At 34.7% G+C, this 26,715-nt stretch overlaps 1 protein-coding gene across 7 annotated transcripts in view; it reads left to right on the plus strand.

Annotated features, from left to right (window-relative positions):
* The first annotated feature begins 3,686 nt into the window (after positions 1 to 3,686).
* Positions 3,687 to 26,715, plus strand: part of MYB (MYB proto-oncogene, transcription factor) — a 39,927-nt gene continuing 16,898 nt past the window's right edge. For 2 of the 7 annotated variants that reach the window (XM_051997805.1, XM_051997804.1), the window contains exons 1-15: positions 3,687 to 3,931; positions 9,497 to 9,614; positions 10,866 to 10,937; positions 12,118 to 12,210; positions 12,453 to 12,673; positions 14,534 to 14,768; positions 15,970 to 16,050; positions 16,478 to 16,582; positions 17,963 to 18,217; positions 19,263 to 19,628; positions 20,997 to 21,139; positions 22,880 to 22,994; positions 23,076 to 23,201; positions 24,417 to 24,527; positions 25,655 to 25,753. In XM_051997805.1, coding sequence (XP_051853765.1) covers positions 3,909 to 3,931; positions 9,497 to 9,614; positions 10,866 to 10,937; positions 12,118 to 12,210; positions 12,453 to 12,673; positions 14,534 to 14,768; positions 15,970 to 16,050; positions 16,478 to 16,582; positions 17,963 to 18,217; positions 19,263 to 19,628; positions 20,997 to 21,139; positions 22,880 to 22,994; positions 23,076 to 23,201; positions 24,417 to 24,527; positions 25,655 to 25,753 — 2,163 coding nt within the window. In that variant the 5' untranslated portion in view covers positions 3,687 to 3,908. The remainder of the gene's footprint in view (positions 3,932 to 9,496; positions 9,615 to 10,865; positions 10,938 to 12,117; positions 12,211 to 12,452; positions 12,674 to 14,533; positions 14,769 to 15,969; positions 16,051 to 16,477; positions 16,583 to 17,962; positions 18,218 to 19,262; positions 19,629 to 20,996; positions 21,140 to 22,879; positions 22,995 to 23,075; positions 23,202 to 24,416; positions 24,528 to 25,654; positions 25,754 to 26,715) is intronic. The other 5 variants (XM_051997807.1, XM_051997806.1, XM_051997809.1 and 2 more) reach the window with 5 other exon arrangements.

The raw sequence follows: 26,715 nt of genomic DNA on the forward strand, positions 1-26,715 counted from the left end.
TGGGATAAAATGTTTAGCATGAAAGATTGAAATCATTCTCTAACATAAATGATTATGAATTTCAATTATACTTACCAAATCTATTCTACTTTATCAGAGATGATAAAAAATTGCCTATATTTGTAATAATTCTCATAATCAGTCTCCACTTCTACCTGCTACAAATAAGGTGGAAGTAGAAGTGACAGAGCTGGGGAGGACATGAGCATATAGGTTTTAGTCTGCTGCCATCTTTGACAACATTTATTCATCTTTGATATACTTGCAATAATCAATGACATACAGAATTACAAAAAAATCAGTGGCAAAACTTTATGAACATAGACATTCAACATATCTTCGTTTCTTTTACCATTCCTGAATGGTTACAGTGAAATAGAGTCTTACCTCCTCTGTGTGTGCACATGTGAGAACACAGAGATATGGGATGGGAGAGAGAAAGAAGGGGAGAAAGAGAAAGAGAGGCAGAAACAGCAAGAGACAGAAAAGAAAGAGACAGACAGAGAGAGACACACAAAGACAAAGAGTCGATGATCTCGCTAAGGTCCGTGATTTATGAGTGATTTCTTTCAAGTTTGGGATTTGTGCACATTTTCTTTATAAGGGAAAAAGAACCAGAAATTCCCAACATCCCCAGCTCATTAGTGGTATCTCTCTATAAATTTGAAGGTAAATTGGGAAAGCCAATGATCCTAAATATCCAGCTAGGGGAGGTGGAAAGGAGCTGAACAGAAAGGGAAGCCTGGGTTGGTCATCCCATCAATCCAGCCAATGGCAAGTAGCCACTGATCCTTTAAGTCATTTTCCAGACTTATGAAGGATAAAGCAAATGACCAAGTTGTTTTCTTCCTTAAACTGAAACAAAAGTTAGAATAAGCAAGTAGGTATTCAAGTAAATATTTTTTCTTGTTTTTCTCTTCTAAAAAAATTTGTCTAGGTAATTTAAATATATTAATAATAAGAACCCTGAATGAGAGACAACATCATCTAGTGTGTGGTGATCTTCTTTGAAGTCAAGAAGGCTTAAATTAAAACTCTGCTTCTGATACTTACTAGCTAAGTGACCACAGACAAGTCACTTAATGTTTCAGTGACCCAAGCAATTTTCTAAGATTGAACTATACATCTGCAACAGTTGAGGTTACTACACCAATGACTTCTGGATCCCTAAACAAAAGAATTTTGCTGTGTATTCATATATATTTTTTTACATTCTCAATTTTTTTACCAGTAGATTACTATTTTATAAAAAATAAGTTTGCAGGATAACTAATCTAAACAATTGTATGCAAAAGAATAAGGATTGGACAATAGGCACATCCCAGATGAGGAAATTCCCAACACATTACCTATTTTGCAATGAATAGTTTTGGAGAATTCCAGGTTAAATGACTTGCTAGACATTTTTAACTTTAAGGCCAGACAATTCCTTTACAATAATGTATATATATATAATTCAATTTTGATTATGCAATTATGTGAATCAATGTTACTTTATTTTACATGGAAGATGCTGCATCTGATAAAATCACAAATAATATACTCAAAGTGGTAAAACAACAACAACAACAAAAAAAACAAAAACCTGATACCCTACTCACTTCCTTTCCTTCAAAAGAATAAATAAATCTGTAAACAATACACAGGAAGAATAGTTTCACAAAGATTTAAAATGAAAACATTGGAACTACCCATTATTAATATTTTAAGAGTGGTACATCAGTTCCATTTAAAGTCATAGAGAACAGGTGGTGAATTCAATTCCAGCATGGCCAAGGTTTCATTCAGTGTCAAAGAAGCTTAAAGTTTTGGGTAACATGCCAGCCAATTAGATTCTTAAAGGAATTCTGAAGCCTAAGATTGTGATTCCTGTAAGTGTACTTTCTAGATGTTTATTTTAGTGTTTGTTCTTTGTTTTTATTTGTTTTGCGAGAAGGAAGAGAAAGAGTTCCTTTTTTATTGTAAAATCTAGAAATAAATATTGATTTTTAAAACGTTATGTTTGGGAGTGACTTACTTTTAAGAGTTTGTAAAACGGAAAGCGTTCCTGATAACTGTTTCATTGTTGAAATAAAGGAAACCGTCTAAGAGACTTTACCAGCAGCTACACTCTTAGATGAAAGGTTAAAAACTATATAGCAAAACTAAAGAAACCAAGTTTAAAACTGCATATAAAGGTTAGAAACTTTGCATGTTTCACCATTTTTCAAAATTATGACTCATTTTAGTAACAAAAATGTTTTCTGAGCTAAGTTTGAACTGCTGGAGCAGATCGGACACCCACAAACTCAAGTCAGTAACAGCCTCCGGCTCCTATGCGATAAAAGGAAAAATAAACTTGAGTATGAAAGAAAGAAAAAAAAAAATCCCTAATGAGACTAGCTTATAAACGGAAGTAAAACCAAAACTCCCCTGAAATCCCCCAATCAGCAATCCTTATGAATTAATAATTCATCCCTTTCCTCAGCTTTTTTGGCTGCCTCTTTTTAGATAAGAATGATTGTCTCGATTTCCATCTTTTCAAAGCAGGCAGATTGAATCTGCTGCCTCCTTCAGTGTCACGAAATGCATATCCAAATGCTTTGACCTTTCGAAGAGGTCTGCGCAAATACAGCGCTTTCTGACTACACGTGCATGATGTTTAGTGGGATCATATATTTGTAATCGTGTGCATTTTTGCAGGTGTGCAGTGACAAACATGCGCTGCTACATGCTACTGAAATGTGCCTAGATGTGTGAATGTATTCTGGCTCTCTCGGGAGGGTTGGGACGGGCGGTGTATGTGTGAATGAGTGTAAAGGGTATAGAACAGTGGCTGGGATTATAACATGTGACTACGTGTGGGTGGTGTGGTGTGTCAGGTTGCATGATCGGTGCATGTGAATGAGGGCACCGAAAAGCTGTGATGTGTGTAGGGGTGAAGGAAGGGTGATATGGAAGCAGTCCCCCACCTTTAGTTATTCAGGGGAGTCTTTGCCACTGGCACTTTGAAAAGAGTAATAATCTTTTTAAAAACTGACGAAATGATAATCTCTTGGAAACATCTCTTTGAAACCTAAGCATACAAAAATCTGTCTTCTAAGGGAAAGTCGAGAATTAAAACATACCTAAAAAGCTAATTCCAAATAGGGGAGTTTCCCCGCTATTTAGCGACCCCTCTTCTCTCCCCCTTCTCCCCCCCAGTTCCCATCGTTTTCCTCTTCACTCACTATCAAGAGTCAGTCTCCAAAGGCAGACTCTGGTACGAGTGATTGGGAACCTTAAGAGAGGTGGGGGCATGGGAGGTGAAGGGTTGGGGAGGAGTAGGAATCAGCGGGACTTGCTCTGAGCAGAGAGCCTAGCTGCAGCTATTGAGCGGGGTTTGTGCTAGAAAAGGCGCCGGTCCTCTTTCCCCCGTCACCTCCCCCTCCCCCTTCCTAGTTTTTGCTCCCCGCCTCTGCGCGCTGCCCCGGGCCGCCGCCGCGGGCGCAGAGCTCCAGCCCCAGTATGAGGGGCAGAATGGAAGCAGTCGCTCCACCAACGGGAGCGGGAGCTGGAGGAGCAAGAGCAGCAGCAGCAACAACAGAGACCTGCAAGCAGCAGAGGCGGGGGTAGGGGGTGGGGTGTGGGGGGGGGTGGGGGTTAGGACGCGTGCGCACTGCAGGGGCGCCAGATTTGGCGGGAGGGGGAGTGTCCAAAAGCTCTTTGTTTGATGGCATCTCTGTTTACAGAGTTTACTCTTTAATATCAACCTGTTTCCTCCTCCTCCTTCTCCTCCTCCTCCTCTACGATCTCCTCCTCCTCCTCCTCCTTCTCCTGAGAAACTTCATTCGGGTGGTGTGGAGCTCCATTAAGCAGCCGGCGAAGGCAGGGGCAGCCCCCCTCCCCATCCAGTCCCCGCTTCCCGGTGCTAAGTGCCTAGCAGCAGGATGGCCAGGAGACCCAGGCACAGGTAACTTGGAACAAGTCCCTCAGTGAGCAGCATGAGTGCGCGAGTTGTATGGTGTGTGTGTTTGGAAGAGAGTGTTTAATAGCCTGTGAGTGAGGTTCTTGCTGGAGCAGCAGGGACCTCGATGCTCCGCTCCAGGGACTGTCAGTCCGTGCAAAGGAACTGGAACGCTAATACTGCAAAGAACCTGGAAAAGCAAATGAATGGAAATGTGGAAAAGAGGAATGCATCATGCTGTTGAGAAGGACTCCTTGAGAGTTGCACGGGGAGTCATTTTTTTTTTTTGAGAAAAAGGGGGGGGGGTAAGCAAATTATTTTCAAACATTGTCACAATCTAGTACACCAACTCCTAGGTTTTTACCAGAGGATTTAGGGTTTACTGGATTCAGCAGGGGTCCGCGAGTTAAGTTTCCACATAATTCCTGGATGGATGCAATAAGATGTGTTTGGACTTGGATGAGTAGAGCATATGGCAGATATAAAAAAAAAAAATGTCGGACTTGTTTAGTAGCTGCAGGTAGTTCATTTAAATTTCATTCATTCTTTGTGGAGGTGAAGGATGGTGTCAGCTGACAGGCAGCTGGGGAAAAAAAGACGATTTTAGGGGCAGGAGAAAAAGAGGCTTTTAGGTTTTCAAATCTTTTCTTTTTGATTTCATTCAACCCCTGGAGCTGGTGCCTCTAATCGCTATTCTTGGGAAGGCTTTTATTTTTGATGCAAACAGCACACACACACGCGCGCGCGCGCACACACACACACACACGCACACACACCTCTAGCAGTACTCTGCACACATCAAATCCCTACCTAGCTAGGGCTCTCACTTCCAGGGATGATGTGATGAAAACTGTTTAGCCTTTGGTCTGAGGCTAGGGAAGAAGCTATAGCATTATAGGCTTGGTGAACTTGTCAGGAACTGTCACTAGGTTCCTTGCTGCAGCTTCCCAGTTTCTGCAACCCTGGGGACCTAGATATCCCAGACTTTAGCACAGGAGAGAATGGACGTTCCAGAGACATTGTTAAACTACAGGACGATCTAACTTGTTGTAGCCTTTTAAAGTCTTTCTCGGGGGCGGCATGCAGTCAGCAGTTAGTTTGAGAGGAGAGGAAACGCCTCGTGGTTGCTGCTGCTATGGAACAGAGATACTATCCTGGATCTTACCCACCCACCCTCCTCTTCCTGAATGATTCCTGGGGGTTATAGCTCACACACGTGGATCGCGCTCCAGGCTCACTTCTACTCGGGCTCCCTTCCCCAGTTACTAAAGTCTGCTTACTGGGCAGATGGGTACAGTGTAGAGAAGCAGATTGTAGAAGTAGATAGAAACCTCCTGCTAAAGTGCTGGGAAATCCCTCTCCTTTCCTTTTTCTTTGTTTTTTTTTTTTTTTTTTCCCTTGGGGGGAAGGTGTGTTTTATTTTTTCTTTTTTTCTTTTCCTTCTTCCTTCCTTTCCTTTTTTATTTTTTTAAAGACCGCTGTAGGTGTTTCAAAGTTGAAAAACGAGTGGGTGTAGGAACTCAATCTTGACAGCGGATCATATCGAGTGTGTTCCTGGGTCAGGGGTGGGGTGAAGAGAGAAGGGCAGGAGAGGATTTGGAGTGACCCTGAGGCGGAAAGAATGTAGAGGAGAACTGCCACCTGCGTCTCTGCCTCCCTGGCATTTTTTTCTTTGGGGCAAGAACCGAGACTGGAGCCCAGCTGTGGTCAGGAAAAGAACTGTGGCGAGAAGAAACGGGAGAGAGGGCGAGAGACTGGGGAGGGAGCATTGGAGCTCAGAGGGTTTCCGTCCTTTCCTTCCTTCTATCTCCCCCTTCTCTTCCCCTCCTCCCCCCCGCCACTGCTTCTTCCCATTTGGTTTTGTTTTACTTTAAGGCAAACTGGAGAAGTTTTTATTTTTCCTTCCTTCCTTCCTTCCTTCCTTCCTTCCTTCCTTCCTTCCTTCCTTCCTTCCTTCCTTCCTTCCTTCCTTCCTTCCTTCCTTCCTTCCTTCCTTCCTTCCTTCCTTCCTTCCTTTTTCCTTTTTTTTTTTTCCTGAACGCAGACTGATAAGAGTAAAGGGACTGAGAGGAAAGGAAACAGGGAGGGAAAGAGGTAATGGGAGCGAGGGCAGCGCTGAGGAATGCCCTATTGTGGAGTGAATGAAGTGAGTGCGCCCAGGTCTCCTTGACCTTCTCTCTGGGCTCGCGGAATGTCTGGAGAGTGGCGACAGCGCCTCGGGTCCTTTGAGGTCCCCCAGGTAGCAGAGCTGGGAGGGAGGAGGAAAGGGGAGGAGAAGCAGCCAGGGGAGGGGTAGGGAGGAGCGCGAAGCAGAGTCCTCTAAGGAGAATGGAGAAGAGAAAACGGGCGGGCTGCGGAAGGGACTTGGGAACTGATAATACATCGGGTCCGCCAAAGGAGTCTGAACCCCATTTCTAGAATCACGGTAGCTGCCACAAGTCACTTCCTCCTGTTCCCCTCCCTTTTTCTGTCTCTACCCCCACCCCTCTTTTTTATGAGATGGTTACACGGTATGTTTCCTTAACAGAAAGTTATATTCATAGTTGTATAGCTTTTTAACCGCACTTCGGACTAGCAGGTGGGGAACCTTGTGCCTTAACCCTTTCAGGCGGCCTTTGAAAGTACTCTCTGCCTGCCAGTTGGTTCTAAGATCTTGTCAAGTAGATAAGGGGAGGGAGGGGGGGTTATTTCAAGTCCTCAGTAGAAATTAATCATGCTACAGATGCATGCTCCAGAGCATCTCAGAGCAAGGAGATAGATGTCAAGTTAGTATAGCCTTTCCTCTTAAACTGCTCATCTCTTTTAGGGCTACTTTTTTTTTCTTAGGAAGCTCATTCCAAGGGTAGCCATGGCTCGGAGCTCAGAAATCAACTAGTCCAATAGGCCCATTTCACAGATGGCGAAATAAGAGTGCAAAGAAGCAAAGTGATTTGCCCAAATTCACACATCTAGTGGGGATTTGAACTCAGATTTCTCTTAAAATTCAGCATCCTTTCTACAGCATCATATTGATTCTCAAGGGCATACTAGATTTATCACCAGACAGTCCAATGAAGCAGAGGCGTTTCTTTATACAATCTCCTGTCCCTTCCTATACGAAGTTGGTTTTCACAGTCACTTCTAATTCTAGTTTCAGATGAATTTGGTATACAGAATTATGGAATGTTAGATATAGATCGAACCTTAGAGATTATTTAGTAGAAAACTAATTTTACAAATGAGGAAACTGAGGTAGTGTATTAAAAATAACTTGTCAAAGGCCACAAAGCCTCTTAGGGCAGACAATTCGAGTTTTTAACTCTTAATCCACTATTCTTTTCACAGCACCCTTCTGTCTTTCCTCTTAATTGCTCCCACTGGGCAGCTTTGTGTGTATTGTTATCTAGGTGCTTTTTTTCCCAAGGGAAAACATTATTTATGCCCATTTCTTAGCTTTGCAAGTAGGGTTTTGAGTTCTAAAACCCGAATTTTTAGGTTCAAATAAATTGAAGGAGAAAGTTAAGAAATGAACTTGTTTCCATTGCTTTAAAATTAAGTTGGTCATTTTAATTGTGCATTGATTTTGCTGCTAGTACTAAGTAGGAATGTTGAGTGATAGCAAAGAATTAAAGATTGAGGTCATAATCTTGATCTGTGAATTCTTAATGTTGATCTTTAGTTTCCATAGCATCAAAGATTTAGAGTTAGAAGGAAACTGGAAGTTATTTAGAGAAACTCTCCCATTTTACTGATGAGCAAACTGAAGCTCAAAGAGATTAAGAGACTGCCTAAAATAACACAATATAATAGAGGTAATTCTGGTCCTGTGACTTCAAGTTTATCCCATCAAGCATTTAATTTTTTTTTGTTTAGTGTATATAAATTGTTGTTTTATATGAAAATGAAGAGTGGGCATTGAAGTGCACTTCAGTGGGCATTTTTTTCTTCTTTGTAATAAGTTTATTTGTTTGGTGATAACATTTATAGTTAAATCATATGCTTCTCATCTGACACCTTGAATGCTAATCTTGAGTTTTTGTCAGAAAAAAACTCAAATTCACAATTTTTCTGGAAAACACTATATTGGCTTGAATTATAGTGGCAGTATTCATTTATGTTTTTGTTTAATAACACAAACATTTGTGTTTCTACAAAGTACCATTTTTTTTTGTCATTTGTCTTATTGCTTTTTAATATCATTCTTTACTAGTCCCTACCTGATATATTTTTCTTTACTGGCACCATAAATGCTATCAATTTAGTAAGGTTATGTGAAAGTGTTTTTTTCTTACTCCTTAAGATTTTAAAATAAAAAGCCTGAAAATGTCCTTTAATTTCAAAAATACAAAGAGAATTAATGTGATGTAGTGGAAATACTACTAGAATTGGAGTCAATAATTCAGTTGGGTTTGAATCTTGGCTTTAAAATTTATTTGCTGTGTCAACATAGGTGAGACTTTACCTCTTTCTGAGCCTTGGTTTCACAGTCAGTACAGTGGATGCATAAAAATTCATTAGGCAATGTATTATTTTACATTAATAAAACCACCTCACAGGATTGTTGTGAGGAAAGTGCTTTATATAAATGTGAGCTATTATTACTACAATTATTGAGCACATAAATAAACATTAAGTATAGTGTACTTCAAAAGAAATCAGAAATTTTTAATTTTGGTTAACTAGATAAGTTAAGAGCTCTTTTGAAAGCAGTTATAGGTTCCTTTTAAATTTAAAGACTGCCTCTGGGGGAAAATCCCTTACTCATGAATTAGATGAGTTATAGAATATCTAAAGCACAATTTGAGATAGTAATTGGTTTGAAGTAGAAAAGTGTAAGTAGATTCTAAATACTAAATAGCTTGATAAATCATTTGGTTACTATGGAAACAATGCATTGTAAATTTCCTCACAAATTGACATTTCTAACCAGCAGATCTGGTCAGGTGTGGTATTTGGTATTCCTGTTTATTTACAAAGTAGATTGCTTGTTGGCTATGTTTTCCTTCACTTTTAAAATTCTATTCACTCAGATATTTCCTATTCTTTCAAAATTAAAGTTATGACTATAATTAATATTATTGAAAAGAATTACCACTTGAACCTTTTTTCCCCTTTTAATAAGATGGGAACTCCTTTGGGATAAAATAATGGATTTGTTTATTATGTTTTAGAAAGTATTCTTTAAGAGATGTGACATATAGGACTAAAAGAGTTGAGTGTGCACTTATATAAAGGATAGAGGCTCTTGTTCTCTTTATTGTCCCAAGTGCTATTTTAAATTTAAACTTCCATTGGTTGAAAGATTGCCAAATGGGTAATTTGTCACTGATCTAACAGAAGCAACAGGTCTCAACATGTACAGTAATAAGAAAGGTGCCAGTTCTTTGCCTGTATCTGTGGATACCCAAAACAGCAGAACTAGTTCACAATACTAGGACAACAGAATACAGAACAAAATCTTGTTGTGCAAGTTTTCAAAGTTTTATCTTCATAACCTTTGAAAAGATTATTGAGAACTTTGTGTGTATTTTGCAATTCAGTAATTTAATTCCTCTTGTTCCATTTTATATCTGCTCATGTTTATTTTTGTAGTATATATAGTAGTGATGAGGATGAAGAAGATATTGACATATATGATCATGACTACGATGGACTACTTCCCAAGACTGGGAAACGACACTTAGGAAAAACCAGGTGGACCAGAGAGGAGGTACCTGTTAGTGCACTTTATTGCCTGATAAAAACCTAGACTTATTTGAATGATTAGAAAACAGAAATAGAACCAAATTATAGGTTCTTAAATGATTCCAGAAAAAGAAATAGATTGCCTTTTGCCATAATGTCAGCCAATCATTCAGAACACTTAGCGATGCAAAAATCTGTGAAAAACATTGGCATCTATACTTCTTAACATCCAATAACTAGAAGATGGACACTGTTTAATTCAAATCAATTTATTGGAAAGCTTGATTTTTCTATTAGTAATGATAGTATTTAAATTCATCAAGTTTTGTATTCTTAGATAAGAAGTTAATATTTTGTTACATGAAATCTTTTGGTCTTAATGGACTACAGAATGTTGTAACTTCTGTAAATTGCTTTTATTTAATTTAGTAACTCACATTTGTATGTACACAAAGAAAGCAGACAGTTGATACCTATGATATACAATGAGGGGAAGAGGAGAAAGAGGAAGACTCAGAACATTCATCTCGTTTATCTATTATGCATTTGTCCCTGATTATCCCTAAGCAACATCTATATATTGTCTTTAAGAGTTATTCTTAAACGTTTAAGTCAGTGTTATGCTAGTGTTTTCACCCAACGAATTTTGTTATATTATGTTACACTTGCAAAAGCATAAAGGCTATCACATTGTTAGAGGCACAGATTAGATAGGGGTGAATACCAAAATCCTGCATATTTGTAGGATAGATTGCCTAATGCTTGTGACATTGTTACTATATTCTGGTAATGGTTACTTTGTTTCCATTGTAGGTATATTAATTCCTTAATATATAATCATTCAGTGTTTACACCACAAGACTATAATAAATTTTAAGAAATATAAAATCTTCCATTTCTTAGATGAAAGAGATACAATTAAACAATTAAATTTTTTAAAAACTTTTTTCCTCCTCCCAATTCAACGAGCACTATTTGTTAAAGCACCTGCTATATATAAGGTATTCTACTAGGCAAACATGAAAAACAGTACAATCTCTGCCTTCAAAATGTATATAAGCTAATAATTTTAGACATTATCAATGGTCATAGAAAAATTTACAAGCGAATTCATTGTTGAATAGCTTTTTTATGCAATTATGAAAAATCTGTTGCATTTTAGGAGTCAGAGATTTAAAAATAATTTGTTATTGATTTTTTCTTTCTTTTCATTTTAACTTAATTATAGCTGTAAAACTAATTGCTTGATGAACATTATTTCTTTTGATTTTCTCAGGATGAGAAGCTAAAGAAGCTAGTGGAACAAAATGGAACAGATGATTGGAAAATTATTGCTAATTTTCTTCCTGTGAGTAATCAATTACTTATAGTCTTTTAAAAACAAAGCAAGATATTTGGATAAATTGTATAACATTCTAATTGTTCAATCACATATAACAGATAAAGAATTTGGGAGAAACACTTTGATTCCTAACTAATTTTTGGTATAATGTAACATAATATGAGATTTTACTGTTAGCTGAAGAGTACCATTTTGAACAATTTTACTATGCCATCTTATAGTCTCACTACCATTAGAATAATAAGAATATTTTACTTAAATGTGTTAAACAATAAACATTTATTAAATATCTATTAATATAAAAGAAATTTTATGTGCTTGAAATACAAAAGCAAAAATGAAACAGATTTTGTCTTCAAAGAGAATGGAGGTGGTATAACCTATATCCAAATAAAAATACATAGATGGTCGTTTCAAGAGTTTGAAATCACCCAACATCTAGGGGTGAGGCATCAAGAAATAAATAAAACCCAGTTATTTTGTAGGTGACTTGAACTATGCTTGAAAGGAAATTCTTTGGCTCAAGAAGTAATAGGTGGAAATAATAGCTAGACAGATTTAAGCTTGATGGAAAGAAGATATAGCCTAATAATAAAACAGAAAGGGCTTCCTTTTGAGATGGTGGATACTATCTCATTGAAGGTCTTCAAGCAGAGTCTGAGTGATTACTTGCCATCTTTATTTAATTTGAGGGAATTGTGAAATGACATTGGTGATTTGTGGCATAATAGATGATTAATTTAACAATGAAATACAAATTTCTCAGTTCAGAAGTTAAATTAATTTTAGTTAATTATGATAGCTATCCACAAAGCATGACAGTTCTCTTGGTTTCTTTAACATCTAGTTAGTCATTATAGGTGTCTCACTACTGGTATAACTAATAGTTATTTAATGTCCATTTATCATATTGATCAATGTAATGGGGCTTCTCTTAAGGCCATAGAAGAGTTCTTAATTTAGTAACCACAATCTGATTTTTCAACTTACATTATTTTTTCCTGCTTAATCTTTCATTGTTTTCAGCAATTAATAAGAAATAGAAAGAATTCCAGTGATGTAATCATGCCTGGAAATGCTGTTGATTTTTCATTTTATAGGATTATACATAAAATTGAGTATAGAATTAAGTCTTTAAATACTTTTAAAGTAATATTTTAACTACAATTTATTTCCTTTTATCTAGAATCGGACAGATGTACAGTGCCAGCATCGATGGCAAAAAGTACTGAATCCTGAACTAATCAAAGGACCATGGACGAAAGAAGAAGATCAGCGAGTAAGTACCTTCTTTTCTTTTGTTTGAATCATTATATAGAAAATTTTCAGTACATTGCTGTAAGTTACAGAACATGAGATGAAATATGCCAATAGAAAATATAGGACACTTTACCCCCACTTCCATCAATGAAAACAGTTTTGAAGAAACTTCACTGAAGATACTTTAACACTGCAGAATGATTACCCTCATACATTATATAGCACTAACATATCAGGTGATTTTTGTATGTTTATCTGAAGGTGATAGAACTTGTACAGAAATATGGTCCGAAACGTTGGTCTGTTATTGCCAAGCACTTGAAGGGAAGAATTGGAAAACAATGTAGGGAGAGGTGGCACAACCATTTAAATCCAGAAGTTAAGAAAACCTCCTGGACCGAAGAGGAAGACAGAATAATATACCAGGCACACAAGAGACTGGGGAACAGATGGGCAGAAATCGCAAAACTACTGCCGGGACGGTAACGTCATCAGATTTATTTATTAAATGGGAAAGGAAAAGGAATGGGTGTTAAGCATTCCATTTTAAATATTGAAAAATGGCTTAATTACATACTGTTAGTCATAAATGTTACATAGCATAAAACAGAAGCATAGACTTCTTTTTCTGGAAGGGACCTGAGAGGTCATCTAGTACCACATCCTCTTTTACAGATGAGGAAACTGAGACCCAGACATATTAAGTGACTTTCCCAAGATTACACAACTAGTTATTGGTACAGTCAAGATTTGAACCCAGGTCTCCTGAATACAAGCCTAGAACTTTCACCTTAACATTCTTCCAAGGTATTTTCTTTTAGCTATAGTAGCATTTCTCTGAATTATTGCTTTGCCTCTAAGTAAACAAGTAGTTACAAGTTAATCTGCTTCAAGTCACTTGAATAACAAAATAAAATTCTCTTCAATAGGGCAGAAGCAAATTTTACCAGCAAAAAGGATTTATAGCAAATTTATTATTTGGAACACAAGATTCCTACACACATTAAAATAAGTATAAAAATGGAAGACCTATAAATATAAAACACATTAGAATTTTTTCCAAAGTTCCAATTTATCTAGGAACTCTATGGCATAAAGAGATTTTTCTTCATAATCTTGTAAATAGATAGGAAGAAATGATCATCTTGCAGATAGGTAAATTGAGGCTCATAGTTTTACTGATTCATTCTGACTGATTCATTGTCACACAGAACTTCTGGATTTCTTATTCCCAACTTCATTGCTTTTTCTACTACAACATACTATTTAGGACACTCTCCATTTATTTTTTGTTCTCTCTACTAGGCTCTTTGAGAGACATTTAACAGAGACAACAGATTAAAGGAAGGGCTGGTCATGAATATCTCCTAATCCTTGTGCAATATAATTTTTTCTCCTAATTGTACCTGCAAGTTTCCTGAGCTGTATAAATTAGAAGTGGTCTTTAAAGAAAGGAAAAATTATAGAAAAGTCAATTCATCTCTAAAGTTCTATTTAATTTCTAACATTTTTTTGAGTCTAATGAGAAATTGTCTAGCTCTGATGACTTTGTTGTGGCACCATTTTACTTGTAGATGTAGACTTGGCCATCTTAGAAGATTCAAGAGGTATAGGGAAATGTTGAATATTTTTATTCTCTGTGAAGAATAGCAGGGTATGAAAGTACACTGTTACTCGTTAATACAAATTAAAGGATAATTGAGCTCCCTCTCCCCTCAAAATGTCTCTCCACCCTCACACCAAGACTAATACAAAAGAAAGATTCAGACTTTTTATTCCATTCAGAATGTATGATTGCCTGAAAAATTTTGAACCATCAATCATATATGTGATATGGTGAGATAATAAATTCTATCTTCCTCTATAATTTCTATCCAATTGAAGAACAAATATTTTTCCTTTTACAAAGAAGAATTTTACAAGTCTTATCTCTAGGGCTATTGGATATCTAAGAGTGATGATAACTTACTGATCACCATCAACAAATATTTACTGAGGATCTGTGTCAAGGTGTTGAATGCTAGAAACTAGAATTCAAATGATTTATTCTCGACTGTTTTCTACTAAGGCAGAAAGTTTAATACTAGTGGGACCATAGATTTATTTGATGAAAATATCCCTTTCTTGAGGAGATAAAATGATTAATGATTTGTTGAAAGTAATTGGTGGAAATTGATATCTTAAAAATATGGATATTTAGGTGGGAGGAAGTAAAAAGGATTTCAGCTTGGCTGTAAAATTAGAACAGATCAGAATCTTTCTGCAGTTTTTTCTTAATTGGCTTTAATCGGAATATAAACTTTTGCTTGTAAAAAATTTTGTATGTATATATTTCTGTGCAGAACTGATAATGCTATCAAGAACCACTGGAATTCTACAATGCGTCGAAAGGTTGAACAAGAAGGTTATCTCCAGGAGTCTCCCAAGGCCAACCAGCCAACAGTAGCCACAAGTTTTCAGAAGAACAATCATTTAATGGGTTTTGCCCACACACCACCCTCTGCACAGCTCCCATCAACTGCCCAGACCCCAGTTAGCAACGACTATTCCTATTATCATATCTCTGAAACACAAAATGTAAGCATTGGGAAAAACCAGCTTATAAAAGCAATAATCATTTAACCTCCAATGAATACTATTGTATTTGTATAATATCATTTATTTTAAAACATTTATTGAAGCATTTTTTCATACAACATTCATTTCTTCCTCCCCAGCAATATAGCTTACTTTTTAAAAGGACTTGCATGTATATTGTCTCGTTTGATTTTCATAAGAATTAGGGCAATTAATATTATCACCCTCATTTTAAAAATGTGAAACTAAGGGATGAAGTACTTCATTCATGATCACTCACACACCTAACAATGAAAGGAGCTGCTTAGAATCCATGCCTGCAGACTTGTGGTGTGTAATCATCTCATCCCACTAAGCTTGCTACTAAATTTTTTATTTAATATAAAATACATCAATAAAGAAAATCAATGATAAATTAATATAATATTTTCTGAAGGGATGCAATTTTTTTCACCCCCAAAGAAAAGCATATATTTAGAGATTCTTTGTTCTGGAAACTTTGGTTTGGTTTGAAACTTCTCTAAGATTTGTGGAGTTCCCTTCCCTTTGATGAATATTGATTTTTAGGGAAATAAGTCAATGATAATGAGTAGAAAAAGAAACACTGAAGACAAACAATTGAGATGACAACCTTAAATGTAGGAACAACACATTTTTTTAAACATGAAAAACCACACCTGAGCTTATTGTAGAGCCTTTAAAGGAACCTTAAAATTATCTAACAAAAAATCTTTCCCTTGCTGACCTATTAGATTATTATAATACAGAGCCTCTAGAAAGATCATTTTTGAATGAAGAATATGCTCATGAAAAGCTTTATGTTTTCAGTTAAATATCTATTTTAATGATTAAAATGAAAAAAATCTATCAACTTATCAGTACTATATTTTTCTATTTTTTCCTCTTTTTCAATATTTCTTTTTTTTCCAAGAATTTTTTCATTATACTCTTTAAAGTTGCTAAATGAATTTTTCTTATTCAAGGTCAATGAGCATTTCATATTTCTTTTGCTGAAAATTTGAATAACTAGCTATTTTTGAAAATCATCTAATTTATTTTCAAATTAGACATATTTTTATCTGTGTGTGCATTTTATCTGCACAGAGTATATTGTTAACTAAATTTTAGAACATAGTATAAGCATGTATCATCATAAATTACTTTTTAATTTTTTTAAAAAAACAAACCTTTTTTGGTCTAGGTCTCCGGTCAGATTCCATATCCTGTCGCATTGCATGTAAATATTGTCAATGTCCCTCAGCCAGCTGCTGCAGCTATTCAGGTAGATAATTTAAAGATCATTTCAGAAAGGCATTAGTTAACATCAAATGCACAAATTTGAAAATATGAATGCTGTTATTTGTTTTGGAACACTTTTTTTCCATCCTATTGAATGATATTAATAAAGAAGGGAATGGGGAGGGAGTTCTGACCAAGGAAGCAAATAGTCTGCTCTTCTGAGGTGATATTGAAACAACACATCAGTCAGCATCTGCTGTGGGGGCTTTTCATTTCACCAGAGAATATTGAATTTCATTCTCGATATTAAAACAAGGATTTTTACAGTGGAAGAGTGCAGTTGGTATTTATTTCATCTCTGAGACTAATTTGACCGTGGTGCCACATGACAAGAAGTCACAGGCATTTTAGTTCCAATCAGTTCCAATCAGACTTTTATCTTTTTTTTTTCCCTCAACTCTCAATTTCAGAGACACTATAATGATGAAGACCCTGAGAAAGAAAAACGAATAAAGGAATTAGAGTTGCTACTAAAGTCGACTGAGAATGAACTGAAAGGGCAGCAGGCATTACCAGTAAGAATGTCACTGTGTGCTTGGCCGGAGGGATAGCAGCTTTACCCCAGTGCTTTCTTTCTTCCTTCTCCTCCCTTCTACTTGTGACACTAATCAAGGCTCTATGTTTCCATTAAAAAGGATTTGATGTTGCACAGACTAAAATGCAACTAATATTGGACTGGGATTATTTTTCTTCCTTTCATAATTCAGTAGTGACCCCAAATATTGATAGTGATAGTCATCCTTAGCAACAATTTGTTCTGTGGAATTATTTCAAATAATGAAGAATTTAGTAAAGAAAATCAGCAAAATAAAAAGCTAATTTATCAACCCCAACACAATTGAAAGAATTTTTTAAAGCAATATTTCTTGTAATGAAAATGTGGTGCCTATTTGTAGATTGTTTTTCTTCTCTTTTCTGACCTTCTTTTGCCTGTATATTATATTCTTCATAATTTCAAACTTGACTTGGTGCATGTTCAACATATGCATTACATACACAACACACATGTATTTTTTTTACTTCTCTGTGAATAATGTTAGTCCTTTTAGTTGCATGCATAAAACCAGTGCTGGCTATTACTGAATTCTGACATATTTTGTAGTATGATTAGATAGTAAAATTAGTAAAGCCATTGTCCTTTGTAATATAGTTAAGCCAATAAAATAAAAATAAAAAAGAGAAGTGATAGCCAGCAGATATTTTATGAGTAATTTTTTTGGTTTAATAATCAAATGATTATATGCATGATGTTAGTCTGACCACTTTTAACTTTAGTTAATATTTTGCAATTTCTTCTGTTGCATGATGCCACTGGAAAGAAACTTCTGTTAATTTGCTCTTCTGCTTTCCTAACCACGTTGATTTGACAGCCTCTTCATTGCATTGGTGTAAGCTGTAGTACTAGCTAGGGATAGAAGAAACAAAGATATAGGCAAACAAAAGCAACTCTAACTCTTAAATACTTTAGCCTTTTGCAAGGTAGTTGGGTATATATATATATATATATATTTTAACACAGCAGAATCTTACAAAGTCTTTGGGATAGTATGGGATAATGCAGATTTTTAAATATCCTGTGTACAAAGACATACTTTTGTATGTATGTACATATGTACATACAGGCATTTATGCCCCCAATGCTTGTTCTTTTAACAAAATGATAGCTATAAAAATCATTGTAAAGCTGACAAAATACACCACTATTTAAAAGCAGGGTCTTGCATTGATAAAAGGAAACATCTTGACAACTGTTTCATAGGCGTAAGTTTTAGATGATGCAACAACATTTATCTTTCCTCCAACAGCATCTGACACCTTGTGCAATTTCTTTGCTAAGTTCCTCCTTCCTTTTTTTTCTCCCTATTCTTTCTTTCTTTTTCCCCTTCTCCTCTTAGACACAGAACCACACATCCAGCTACCCAGGCTGGCACAGTACAACAATTGTCGACCATACCAGACCTCATGGTGACAGTGCACCTGTTTCCTGTTTGGGAGAACATCACTCTGCTCCATCTTTACCAGTGGACCATGGCTGTTTACCTGAAGAGAGTGCATCCCCAGCAAGGTGCATGATCGTTCACCAAGGCAATATTCTGGATAATGTTAAGAACCTCTTAGAATTTGCAGAAACACTCCAGTTTATAGATTCTGTAAGTAGAATTGACAAGCCAAGGTAAAATGTTATTTGTTTTTTTTCCCCATAGTTTGAAAAATCTGTACTACCATGATTTCCATTTTCTACAGTGGTTACACCATTACTGACATCTGCAATACTAAAAGTGATTTCAGTCTCATGCTGTTCCATCTATAATTTTGAAAGTCATGGGTATAGATTTCTTGGAAAAAAATTAATTTGTTTTTTTTTTAAAAATAGTTGAGCTCTACTCATTCATAGTTTGAATAAATGACCACATTAAATTTTACAAGAAATTTTGCTGTTTTGAGGGTGGGAGTAATTTGTTCATTTTTGTGCAACTCTTTTCACATCTATGTGCTTCTTTAGGATCCTGTTTTGCTTTGGGAATAAAACATCAAGATTGCAGGATGTATCTTGAAGTCATGAATGCATTCATTGGTAGTGTTAAGGGGGGTTATTTCCATAAAGCAGCAAACTTTCTTTACTATGCCTTTTTGTGATCTAAGGCATTATGTTTGAGTGAGACAGATTTGTATAAATGCAGTTCTTAACAAGTAGGTATTCTTGCATTCATAATTTTCATTCCTTCTCTTAAACTTTCCAATAAATTGCTCAACAATTATTGATCACTTATTAAATAAAAGCCAAATTTTGCCCAAGTGCATCCTTCTCTAGGACAGGTACTTTCTTTGTTTTAGCTTGCACATAATCAAGGACATTTTGATAGTAATGTAGTACAAGGACAAAAACTCAAAGTTTTAGATGAGTATGATTTTCATTCATAAATTCATTTGCTCATTCATTCATTCATTCATTTAATAAATAGTTAGTAAGTACATATATGTGCCAACAATATACTATGACAAGCTTTGGATGGAGCATGATAACGATTACTTAATATAGCACAACTCAATAATTATAGTGTGTTAACTCTGCAAATCAAAGTAGACAGGTGTTTGATTGTATGTGGCATCTCTTTTTCAGTGTTGTGATTTCACAAGATAGCCCATACCATACATATATCATCTCACAGTTCCATCCCTCCCACATTGTTTCAGGATTCTTCATCATGGTGTGACCTCAACAGTTTTGAATTCTTTGAAGAAGCAGATATTTCACCTAGTCAACATCACTCAAACAAGGCCATACAACTTCAGCAAAGAGAGGGCAGTGTGTATAGACCTGAAGGATATATTAGCACAAACTTGAGCAAATGCATGTTGAGTCAGGGTTTACTTGACTCATCCAAGTCCTTACCTACCACCGCAAGGCACAGCACAATTCCACTCGTCATCCTTCGAAAAAAAAGGGGGCATGCGGGCTCCCTATCTACTGGAGACTATAGCTCATTCATATTTTCTGACGTCAGCAATTCCACTCCCAAGCGTTCCCCTGACAAAAGTCTACCCTTCTCTCCCTCTCAGGTAGATCAAAATGCTACACAGATGTTACTAATTTTCAATAGTCTCAAGAGTGTTAACAATTTAGAAACTAATCCTTCAGAATAAATGACTAATTACTGTTGCACTCACTGATTTCATTCCATATTTGAATCTAGTCACTGCTGTGTCAGTTTACTATGCAAAGAATAGGTTACCTGCAAACTAACTGATGATTTTGTTTTAATTGCTTCTTATTCTTGGTGGTTTTGAAAGGGGAAGATTGTTATTTGCATGGCCTTTGCTTTTATTTCCTCCTGCACCGGGTTTTAACCTTTCCATCTTTCATTCCCCACCTCCCTTAAAAAAAAATACTTTCTGCATCATTGTCCAATTATACTGTGATTCGCTGATAAGGGTTCGGGGGACAGAACTAGTGAGAGAAGCAAACTGTGTTTAGATAATATTTATATATTCAGATTGTGACTAAAGGCTAGAAAAAGTATAGGTGCCATATCCTTATATAGGAAAGGAAAAAGTTAAATCTTCAACTCATTTCTGAGCATTAGCTATTTTGTGCTATAAGTGATAACATTATGTAAACACAGTTTTTGCCTATTAATTTCATTGTTTCACTGGGGGGGGGTGTCTACTGACTTTTAAAAACTATTTTAAAATATATTTAAAACAAATTAAAACAAATTTTTAAAAAATATTTTAAAGTTTTTTTAAAAATCACTGTAGAAGGCTAGAACATGTATATTAGAAATTCACTACGTATGTAAATAATGGAAAATAATCAAAATAAGTTAGTAATTTAAATTACAATTACCTGTTAAATTTCTTTGAAGCACAACTTTGACTACAGAAAAGTGCCTCTGAAACAAAGTTGTCTTGAATTAGCCCAATCAGTTTCATTTCAAAATCTTTCATCTATTTTAATTTATTTCATAATAATAGTTTTATAGTATAAGAATATATATATATATTCTATATATATACTCTATATAAGAATATAGTATAAAAATATAGCTATAAAAGTAGCTTTAGTTGGTATGAAGGAAAAAAAACAAATTCTAAAATAATTTGATTAATTGACCTTAATTTTTAAAAATGCTTTTTACTCCATAAGGTGGCAAATACTTTTTATTTGGATAGTTTCTTTGGGATTCATAATTTTATCACCAGAAACCCTGATTTTATTCATAATTCATAAACAGAATCTTGAGTATGCTCATTTGAAATAATATTCAAATTATAGAATATATAGTTATGATTATTATTGTAATGATTTTATATTTTAAGTCAGTAAAATCTATTTAATAGTTGCCAAAATGGTATCTCTTTTGATTTGACTGATTCTAAAAGACAATATTTTAATCTAGGCCTGGTTCTTTTTTTTCACATTTACAGTTCTTAAACACTTCTAATAACCATGAAAATATGGATATGGATATGCCTACTTTAACTTCCACCCCACTCAATGGTCATAAATTGACTGTTACAACACCATTTCACAGAGACCAAACTGTTAAACTTCAAAAGGAAAATAATATGTAAGTGCTTTAATAATGAAATTTATTTTTCAATTCTGTCTTATTTGATAGGATAAGTCATATTTTCTGGACTTCTTGGACCATATTATTCATAGGTAAAATATATATGTTTGCATCTTGAGTATTATCTTTCCAGGATTTAGAAGGCCTAATAGCATAATTAGATATGAGTATATCTATACATAATATCATAGAATCATAGAAGAGCAAAGTTGATGTGGAGTTCTTGTGATCAGTAGAATCCTTGTTTAAGGTCTTATTTCTGATCATTATATCACTTAACTTAGTTTTAATTTACTCATTAAAAAAAATGAGGATTAGCTATACCCTCATTTAAAAAATAAGGATTAGCTATACCCACAGTTCTTATATTACAAAAATGCAAACTTTTCTTTTAAAACATTATATGGGATATCAAAGTTTTCAAAACTTAAAAGTGTGTCAAGACTTTTAGGATGCCCTGTATAGTCAGCCAGCATTATCATAATTTTATAACTAACTAGAAGTGGACAAGGTTGTCTCTTGATGCTCATTATAACATTTGATTATCCTATATAGAAATTATTTTACAAATCAGGTTCAGCTTTTCTTCTGGACAAAGGCTTCTGTTCTCATTAAGCTCAAAAAAGGCCTTCAACTTTTGTTCCTTATCAGTTATAATGAGGCTGATTATATATATTATATATTTAATAATCTTCCCCACTCCTTTCACTATGTATGAATATATATTATTCGTTTCTCACTTGTGTGAGTTTTTCATGATTTGATAGATAAAACATCAACTCACACACAAGAAATCTTGTTAATTTAGTAACTATGGGAAATTCTGGCCAGACAGAATTTTAGACAATGTAAAATGCAATGACTGAATCCAAGTACATCTTATCATTAAAAATAAGTTAGCAAAATGTTTCCTCATAGAAATGGCTTGGTTAGATTAATAGACAAAAATTTGTTATAAAATATTCAAGCTTGAGCATCACTACTTTTTAAAGATATGTGAGTTCACTTGAAAAAAGTTTATCCTCATAAGAAGGCATATACTTTACTCACAACCTTAGATTACATTGTAAATGTTTTTTACATAGCCTAGGTATTGTGGAATTACTACAAATTCTTAATTATTCAATTCCTAATGAACATACTTTTTCTATATGTTGTCATGATCTCTTTTTTCACTAAATGTTACATTTTCTCCTTCCCCAGTAAGTCAGTGCCTATATAAAAATAAGAGAAGGTTCATTTATAAAGTTATTAGTTTCAGATGGTAAAATACTTTTATAATTAAGAACATTATATTGTATTCCAACTATTTACATATTGGTGATCCATATATGATAGCTCTTTATAGGTAGAATGAGTTTTTTGTTGTTGTTTTTTTGTTTTTTTTAGCCAGAATACCTTCTTCAACTAGATCGGATAAAAGAGATGAGATTTATAACTAGAAGGGACTCCCAAGGTTTATCTTCTTCAATCTCTTCATTTTACACATAAGGAAACTGAAGTCCAGGGAGCTTAAGGGGCTTGTTCAAGATCACATTGTCAGTATGCTTCAAAAGTGAGGGTTAAGCCCAGGTCAACTTACTCCAGAGCTAGTGTTCTTTTCATTGCCTCACACTGACTCTCAGTGATCATACTTATTAACGAGATGCTAAAGCATTAAGAGAAAAATTAATCAATTGAATGGGTATATTAATAATTATATGAATTATCTGAAGCATTGTCTTTTTATTTTTAAAGTTTCAGAACACCAGCTATAAAAAGGTCAATATTAGAGAGTTCTCCAAGAACTCCAACTCCATTCAAACATGCCCTTGCTGCACAAGAAATAAAATATGGTCCTTTGAAGATGCTAGTAAGTATGGAGATTATCTCTATTTAAGAAGATTTGTCAAAAGAAAATGGACTTGTCTTATGACATCTTTCTTCTTTTCAGCCTCAGACACCATCTCATCTTGTAGAAGATCTGCAAGATGTCATCAAACAAGAATCTGATGAAACAGGAATTGTATCAGGTTTTCATGAAAACAGTCCACCTTTGTTAAAGAAGATCAAGCAAGAGGTAAGCAAAAAAAATCTTTGCAGTTTCTTCTTCTGGTTTCTTTGGCCTTTTCTTAGAGAAATGTTTGGTTGTACTATGATATTAAACTATGCATCTAATGAATAATGAAGATCTTTATAAATTGCTGATGGACCATGCTGATTTCATATTTTATTCCTCAGTCATCTCCTCAATTTTCCCAAAGCCACATAATAATTAACTTTGTCAGAAGACATGCATCAGGACAGCTTTATGTCCTGCATGATTATATCTCTACTGATATAAATTGCAGTCCTTTTCATAGGTTGGTAGAGTCTTCACAAGTTTCCAATTAGGTAGTTCAGTGGGTAGAATAATGGACCTAGGGACAGGAAGACCTGAGTTCAAATTCTGTCTTATACACTTATTAGCATTGTGATTCTGGGCAAGTCAGTTGACCTCTCTCCCTCGGTTTCCTCATTTGAAAAATGGGACTAAGAATAACAGCACCTTTACAGGATTGTTGTGAAAAGAAAATATTTCTAAAGCACTTTGTAAACCTTAAGCATTATGCCAATGTTTCTCTTCCTCCTCCTCTTCCTCATTATTATTGTTATTCTATGATCAAAACAGTTTGCTACTCATCACACTGGACAAAACTCTGGTAACAAGACTCTGACTTTTGTTTTACTGATTCTTAGACAAGAGGTACAGTCTGTCACACAGCCTTAGAACCCTTCTTACTTTGTGGGACCTGATAGAGCTTATACTCTGGTGTTATATTTTTAAAAGCCCAAGATTGTTCCTGCCCTGCAACAAGGCAGCAAAGTGGGATTTTAATAGACATATAAAAAGAAAAAAAGGAAAGGAAAAGAAGCCAGATTTGCTATGCTAATCATTTCCTCTGCCTTCCAATTCTATCGTAAGGGATTTTCCTTCTTTTGTTCCCAGATGCCAAGTATTTTCAGAAATATAGAAAATTGAGATTTAGGTTTAAAAAAGATAAAATTATTAGTGCTTTTCATGTCTTACAGAATGGAATGCTAATAAGCCTGATCTTTCAAGTGCCAAGACATTTGGGTTGGCAAAGAGAATGTTTCTGAATAGAGAAATTAGAGCTAATGGATATACATGCTTTCATTTAGGCCAGTTGTGAGCAAAGAATTTGAAATCTTTATCAGAAATCTTTTTTGTGTGTGTGTTTCAAAAGTAAAAGCCTTTAGAAAATGAATATTTCCTTTTTTTTTTTACTCCTAGGTGGAATCTCCAACTACTAAAACAGGAAACTTCTTCTGCTCCAATCATTGGGAAGGACAGAATTTAAACACTCAGCTATTCACACAGGCATCTCCTATGGAAGATGTGCCAGTATGTATAAACAGTTAAATCTTAATTTTTTTAATTTAAAATTCTGAATTTTTTATTTGTGAATTTAAGACTGATGACAGCAGATCAGCCTAACTAAAATGGCTTTCATTCCTGTTATTAGTGGGCTCCATCTGAGGTTTATGTTTATTATTATTATGTTTATGTAACAGAAACTAATGCTCAAATTCAGAATTTTTCAATTTCTATTTTTTATTATATTTTAATAGTCACTGTGGGTTCTTTTTTGGTTCTTTAGCTTTTATTTACTTCCAGGAAATAAGAATAGTAAGAAATACATATTAGGATCAATAATTTTTATCTAAAGTTTTCTTATTTTCTTTTCATTGACTTATTTTTTTCTCTTTGATCTTTTGGTGTGCCCTACACTGAATAGGTACAAAATTAAAATATTTGTTGATTTACTCAGTTGCTACAATTATTTAAATTTGGTATTCATCTTTCTACTATCTTCAATAAAAGTATAATTTTTGGAGAGGGTGTTCTTCTCTCTCCAGAGTGACAAGTACAGAAAATTACACACATACACACGCACACAATATATTATTGTAATATGGTACTGGATGTGGTTGCATCTAGGATTGGGGGGAATAAATGTTTAACAACTGATTGGGGGTTAGAGGATGGATTGTATGCAAAACACATTTTTAAATTTAAGCTACATTTTTTTTTACAATTTCTTTATCACTTTCAAAAGTTTATACAATCAACAAAAAAAGTCAATGATTTGAAACATTTGCTAATTTTGGAGGTATAAATGATCACACTGAAAATTTAATCATCAGTTCTCATGAACTAGAACAAGTTGGCTCTAGCATGCCATTGTACCATTTAACATAGTTTAAAAATTCTTTATTGAAGAAATTTTATTGGGACTATTATACTGAGATTCCCCAAAAAATATTTGTCAATCATGTTGAGAGGATTTAGAAATAGAAAAAACACAAGTATGTCAGCTAGTTCATTAGCAAGAGAAGTTATTGCAGACATGTGCCTTTTCCAGAGGAGTTCATAGTGGGCCAATCTCTTAAAAACCTTGTTTTACACTCTAATTTCATTGCATATTATCTGATTTTAAAAAACATCCATTTTTTTCTTGTTCTTTTTAGAATCTTCTTACAAGTTCTGTTTTAATGATGCCAGTATCAGAAGATGATCTCAAAACGTTTACAGTACCTAGAAATAGATCCTTGGCTAGCCCTTTGCAGGTAATTTCTATTCTAGCATTAATATTTTTCTGTGTTTTTGCTGAAAAACTTGCTGTCCAGTGTTTTTTGCCTTGTTTTAGTAAGTAAAAAAAAATCCTGGTTTGAAAAACAAAAGCAAAAACAAGCCTTATTGGTATAAGATAGACTGAACAATCATGGAGTACTCAGTCATTCAAGTGAGTCCCAGTAGCAGAAAGAATTGATATAGCTCCAGTGTTGACCTGAGAATAAGATCATATGTTGTATGTTATCAATATCTGCTTCCTAAGTTTTTTGACATAGAAATAAGTTAACCTATATAGCTTTCTCTTTGATTTTTCTTTCAAAACTTGCTCTTCTTTCATACTTTTTCATACAGAGTTTCAACACTGTAACATTCAGATTTCAAATAGAATTTGAAATTAACCAAATGAAAATTAATTCTAATATCTTTGACTCCTAAGGGAAAAAGAAAAGTCACTATCCAATGATGATTTGTATGACAGTCTCTTTTATTAGCTTTTAATGGCAGACAAGCTTTCCATGATAAACTAAGCTTGCATACTTTGATCCTGCCTTCTCCTTCACTGATAAGGCATTATGTGCAATGAAAATGTGAATTACTCTAATACTAATAGTCTAAGAAAGCAAACTTAAAAAAACAAAATACAGGTAATATGAGTTTTTTAAAAACTTATTCAGATAAATGACTCTGATCTTGTCCACATGGTAGCAGAACTTTTGTTGTCTTGGGAACTGTTTGAAAAGAAATAGCACTTTTAAAGACATCTAAAAATGCAAGACTTAGAAATAGGGAAGGCTTTGAAAAGCAAGAAAAATTTAGAGAGCTAATCGAGATATGTCGCAATTTTTTCCAAATGGATAATTTTAAATTCTAGTTGAAATCTCAACATTATAGAATCTAACTTTTGTTTGGTAGTAAAATGTGAAAAATGAAAAACATCTTCTAAACTTAATCAAAC

The sequence above is a fragment of the Antechinus flavipes genome, chromosome 4, assembly GCF_016432865.1.
Source record: "Antechinus flavipes isolate AdamAnt ecotype Samford, QLD, Australia chromosome 4, AdamAnt_v2, whole genome shotgun sequence".
NCBI lineage: Eukaryota > Metazoa > Chordata > Mammalia > Dasyuromorphia > Dasyuridae > Antechinus > Antechinus flavipes.